The sequence below is a fragment of the Amphimedon queenslandica genome, unplaced genomic scaffold, assembly GCF_000090795.2.
Source record: "Amphimedon queenslandica unplaced genomic scaffold, v1.1 AMPQUscaffold_13359, whole genome shotgun sequence".
NCBI lineage: Eukaryota > Metazoa > Porifera > Demospongiae > Haplosclerida > Niphatidae > Amphimedon > Amphimedon queenslandica.
Genome location: NW_003546405.1, coordinates 100,719 through 106,742, shown reverse-complemented (window position 1 = coordinate 106,742; position 6,024 = coordinate 100,719). Strand labels below are relative to the sequence as shown.

The window sequence follows — 6,024 nt, the reverse complement described above, 5'->3', positions numbered from 1 at the left end:
AACACACGATTGGCATTTACCACATTACTAGCATTAATAGTTGTTGCTCCACACACCTTGTCTTGGACATTCTATGAACTCAACATAAATAAAGCTACTGCTTCAATGGATATAGAGGTTTAGTCAGTTGTAACTTGTGTCTGAAGACACTTGCTTTGAAACTAAATATATTCATTGACGAAGTGAACTGTCAATGAAATGTATCCTTAAATTTTGTGCTGTGCTGTCTACAAATCAGTTGTGATAGAACACTTTTCGACGCTCTCTTGTTCTGTTTCAACAGACGAACAAATCTCAGTATCTCAGAGGAATAACTTTCTCAGCAAAGTGATTGCAATGTGGAAGTTAAAATGAGTTCAGCAATCTGAATTAGCTGTCTAAACCTTTCTTCCTCAACCATGGCTGTAGACTATGGCAGATGAAATCAGCTGTTGCTGTAACAAGCTCAGCATGCTTGAAGCAATCTTGCGCAAACACAGCTGTCTTAGCTCTGGATCCATGAAATGTTTATTGAGTCTTGGCGCAAGGCTCTGCTGCTACTTCTTTTTCTTCCGCTTGCTGTTCCTAAAGTGAACTCGTATGTGGTAAGTCAGGTTCATTGTGTTCCCCAAATAACCAATCAACTTACAACTCAGACAGCAAATAATCTTCTTATCCAGCACAGTGCTGTTTTCATCAGCGGCAAAGCCAAAGTTCTCCCATACTTTACTCATGACTTTAGGATTAAGCACAAGCTGGTCCTCCAGGCTAGAACTAGAACACCACATGTTTGTTTAACGATTACATCATAACCCCGTGTGCCACGTGCAAAATGTTGTGCACATGCACAGAAATATTGATACAGAAAGTCAGTGTATGATATTGTATTATGATCCAAATGTCGCGATAAATAGATATTGTGATATATTAAGGTAGCACTAATTTATATTATGCAATTGACATAAGCGTGCATAGATCTCTGCACATGAAAAAGTTGTATGGACAGGTTGAAACCTGCTTAGGGGGTCTGTTCTGGCTAGATAGAAAGCCATAGGGAGTTAATTAGACATAAATAGAGCTAGACTAAACTTCATGGAGCACAATTTACTGACAGTGAGATTTACACATTTTCAATTATGTGTAGTGCCAAGTGTAATAATAACACCAAGTAGTTTTTACCTTTTGTAGTATAGTATTATTCCAGTGCAGTGATATCTGTCCAGTTTTTAGGCTGTACGTAAGTAAAAGAGCCCAGTTAGTTAGCCACGAGGCACGAGGTGATATGGAATAGTGAAGTGGGCGTGTCCATACATACATAATTGGACCAGAGACTTATCACTCTCGCTATTCTGTGTAGGAGCAAGAAGTGCCATGAGTGTTGCATCAATTTCTTGCTGATACATCAAGGTTATTGTTGCTTACCTGGTATGGCTTGAGACGGTACTAAGTATGGTGTGATATTCCTTCTACAAAAAATGCTGATATCTGACTGATCTTCAGGATGATCTGTCACTCGTCTTTTGAACCACATTACTTCGGTCCTAAACTTAGTAAGAACATGAAACTCGAAAGAACAAATGAGGCATTCTTGTTCTTTTAAATGATGTATAATAAAAAAGTTTTGCAGCTAGATAAGGTTTTTTGAATGTCCATTTATTGGTGATGTCCGGTCATGCATAAGGTACTCCATATTCTATATTTCTTCAGTATCATTTATCTCCAAATTTTTCGTGTCTAATTAACAATGGTATCATATACATGGAGCTCATGAAAAGTTAGGCTCCTGATTATGATAATATTATGTCTTTATTGTTATTTTTGCTGAAATTTTGAATGGTTCAAAAGGTTCCAATTGCCTTTTGTATAGCTTCTGATCATACTCAATGAAACATTGAGTGAATTTACCTACTGAATAATGAATTTAATATTTTGGACGATGGTAAATTGCTTCGGATGCATGCAATTAAATTTTACTGGATTAGTCTTAAATGTCTCCATGCTTAGCTCAACTGTAGTATGTAACAATAAATATGTCTAATTTTGAACTGTGTCACCCTGCCTTACGTCACATGATAAAATCTCAATCATTCATTACGAAGAAATTACTAAGGGCAAGAGTGGATAGTTTTTTAAGGAGACTATCTAACCCACCTATAATATGTGATACCACAGCATGTATGTTTACATAGCATGGTGATTAGCACCACGTAGCCATTCTCTTGTCATTACATTGATTTCAAGTCAGAATGCAGCAAGAAAGAAATAGCCAACCATTAGAGGAACATGTTCCTGTCTGCTCCTGCCTGTTTCTCGCACTGTATGATCCACAGACTGGAGATATGTCTTAAAAGTTGGGTGCATGCTTAAAGTGCCACTTTACCAACCGCAGCCATAAGTTTGAAGATTAGTTACATTACTGAGTTTAACTCTGTATACTTTAAAAAATGAATGTAAACATACTCGCTATGGTATCACAGATTATAGGAAGGTTACTCTGTGCACTCTCCCTAAATAATTTTCCACTCTTGCTAAGGGCTATTCAAACCATAATAATGAGATTCAGCCAGCCTTTGCAGCCAAAAGTCTAGGAAGAGTTTGACCCAAGACAACAGAAACTAATATGACTTTAGTTTCTCTTACTGTGCTAAGATGTTAGTGTATGACCATCGTAATTTACTACTATTTACTGAGCCAAATAATTGCATAAATTAAAAGCCAATTTCTGGGCTATTTTTCATTACATGCACAATCAATTATTTTGTCAGTTGTATTGCCAATAATTAGTATCAAAAAATAAGATAAAAGCCTTTATTTACAACAATAACATTTCATTCTCTTTGTAATTGTTTGGGACTTTCATTTTGGTAATTCATTCTTTTTAAATATTTCTACTGCTTCATTGTAGCTTAATTTATATGTTATCCATTAGTGGTACATTCAATATCTTCAAATTTGCAAAAATAATGACTTGCAGTTAATAGTCTATTTTACCTTCGGCCACATTTTCAAGTTGTTCAAAACCAAGATTGGCTTTTGCAATATGACTCCTTCGAAGCCCAACAAGAAATGCTGTAGTTCGAAGTGCTAAAAATAATAATGACACATGCACCCACATGTATACAATCATAATATTTGAATTTTTAAATTACCATATTATCTAATTCTAGAGGCCACGAATCACTCAAATCTTTTCTTCTTTCATTACTTTGCTAAAGCCACTATGGACCAAGTAAATATTATGAAGGTGTGCCTATTTGCAATGATTCTTTATTAAGTAACATAGCTACTTCTTATTTACCTCAACTGAACTTCTAATAAAGTCTTCTTAACAATGAAATCTCTGTATCAGTACAGTTATTACATTAAAATTATTTCAAAATGCACTTGTCTCTTTTGCTCCTGTCTAAAACTGGATAGTTCTTAAGATATCACTTATTTCCCCAATCAAAGTTGATAGTGCAAAATAATATCATCACCATCATCCATCTCATTTTGTTTATTGAAAAAAATTGATGCCAGTAATCCTTTACTGTCAGGATCGTGTATAACTGTTATGAATAATATGACATAACCTCAGAGCTTTTATTATTATTATTCTCATCATTATTATACACATCGTTCATGAGAGGTTATAGAAAAGCGACCAGATTAAGACGGATAACTAGTTTCAAAGGTAGATTCAAAGTTCAGATTTACAATTTCATCTAATCCTATAATACGGTCAATTATGTTAGGATATAACTATAGTAAAGTATTATACTTTGCATACTGTCCTTCTGTTTTGCATGCTTCATTGCATTACTTTTATTCACATATAGCTTTAGTTGCATCAATCGTTGCAACCTATTATATAATCCAATATAGAAATTATGTCTCCATATAATCATTTTAATTTCTTTTATTTTTCAAATCATTAAATCTTAGCTACTGCTTCTCTGTATAACACTAAGAAAAAATTCCCTATGTTTTGATGTTATACCTACATGTCTGCGCTATAAGTTCTTTATCTTTAGTACTTCATCCAGCATTATATACAAATACTTCCTCTGTGTCAAGTAGTTAATGTAAGAGATATATTGAGTCACTTATACTTACAAGAACTATTTTATTTTCAAAATTTGGACATATAATCATGTATATTGACTTATTGTGTAAAAATTTTCAACAAGAACACATTTTAAACTAGTGTTTAACCTGTACAGAAAGTAAAGGATTCAACTTCTTAAATTCTGCTGCTTTTTTGGCCTTGGAGCATTCAAGTATAACGCAGACTGACACCATTTAAATTGCCACATAATAATGTAATTACATACAACATGCATCATTCTGAGACAATGTCAGTCAGTAATTACTTCACTGTATGGTTCTTTATTGTCGTGTCATATGCAAGTAACTGGAAAAAGCAAATACCATGCTGTTTAACATAATGATACATCAAAGTAATTCAAGTATATAGTTAAAGACTAGCTATACTTTCTCAGATAATGGTGATTCATTGCAGACGGTTGATACATCATCTAAAAACAGTTTAGTATCTCGTACAGTAATTATTCCTTTTGTTAATCCTTCCTGACTCCACACTGTTTCTTCAGTACTTGATGACAACTCTTTTATGCGTATTACTGCACTGCCAACTCATAATTTTCGAAAAGTTAGTCAAGTTAATATAAGTACCGTATTTCCTCGAGTAAAAGCTGCGGCGTCTATTTCATTTTTCCATCTGTAGGAGGGAAGCAACTATACAAGGGCAGCCATTGTTCGAGGGTGGCAATTATTATTAATTGTCATTAATTTTAAATTAATTATTAATTTTTACCATTAATACTCTTTTTAAACAAAATAATTCAATTTTCATTATGTCAATTACTACTCTACTACTTCCAGTTCCAGATCTGGAGAAAGATCACTCTCATGTTCTACCTCAGGCTGTAGGACTTTAGATGTTCCCCAGTGTCTTTGCATTATGAGCTACATGTACTTCACCTTCCTCAGGGAGTTTTCGCGAGTTGCATCATATTTCTTGCTTTGTGGGGTCAAATAGAAGCTCATGTTAATGGGAAAAGGGAATTTGGAAAGGTCCTAGAAGTACCATGCATCTATATCTTTCCTGGAAAGAAAAAACTAATCGATAGGATGAAGGAACTACTCGACTAAGACTCAACTGTGACTAGACGGCCATTTTACTAGTTAATTAAATACTTGGTTATTAATAATGATAATGAATAGTATTATAAGCAGCGTCTATTTGAAGGCGGCGGTAATTTCTTTGACTACCCTGGCCACAGGAAGCGTCTATTCGAGGGAGGCGGCTACTCTGGGGCGGCTTTTACTCGAGGAAATACGGTATCTTACAAGCCCACAAAATAATTTTTAGTACTTGAACTCATGCTTTTTCCACATAATCCTTGAAAAAGATTTTTATTCCATTAGTATTTCATATTACTATCTGCACTAATTAGTATATACTTGATTAAAATTCATCGGCCTTCTGTCAATAAATTTTTCAGCCTGTTGTATTATTAATTTTTGATGAAATTTATATATAGTAGATTTAAATTTCTTACCTTACAAACAAACACTCCACAATCAAATGTACTAGTTTGCACTGGTGAGTTACTCATCTATAAAATTGTAAATCTACATAAAATTATGACTGTTCACCAGAAAATCACAGTATGATCAACTGTTTCTGTTAAGTGTCATTTTTGACTCTGCACATATAACACCTGCCAATGCATAACCTGAAAATAATTCTATAGACTTTATGGATCATAGCAAGTTACTGTAGGTCGAGATATATTTGCACCTGCTTATTTTTGCAAATAAAAAGTAATAAAAAGGTTCAATTAAATACCATAGAAGCCAATTGATTGTTGCTATGACAATAAGACCATGTGTCTATACAATTACAGTGTTCAGTAGCTAATTATCTATTCTTTAGCAGCTTTAGTGGGAGCCATCCAGTTCTCCATCCTCTATCTTCTAGTCAGGACCACTACCTTTGAGCTCTTTGCTGTAAAGTCTACATGCTATTGATAATTAACC

General features: G+C 34.1%; 1 protein-coding gene across 1 annotated transcript in view; it reads right to left on the bottom strand.

The window, feature by feature from the left end:
• Positions 1 to 536: 536 nt before the first annotated feature.
• Positions 537 to 6,024, bottom strand: part of LOC105313053 (uncharacterized) — a 21,441-nt gene continuing 15,953 nt past the window's right edge. Inside the window, exon 2 of the mRNA XM_011406173.1 lies at positions 537 to 753. Within this exon, the coding sequence (XP_011404475.1) occupies positions 537 to 753 (217 nt within the window). The remainder of the gene's footprint in view (positions 754 to 6,024) is intronic.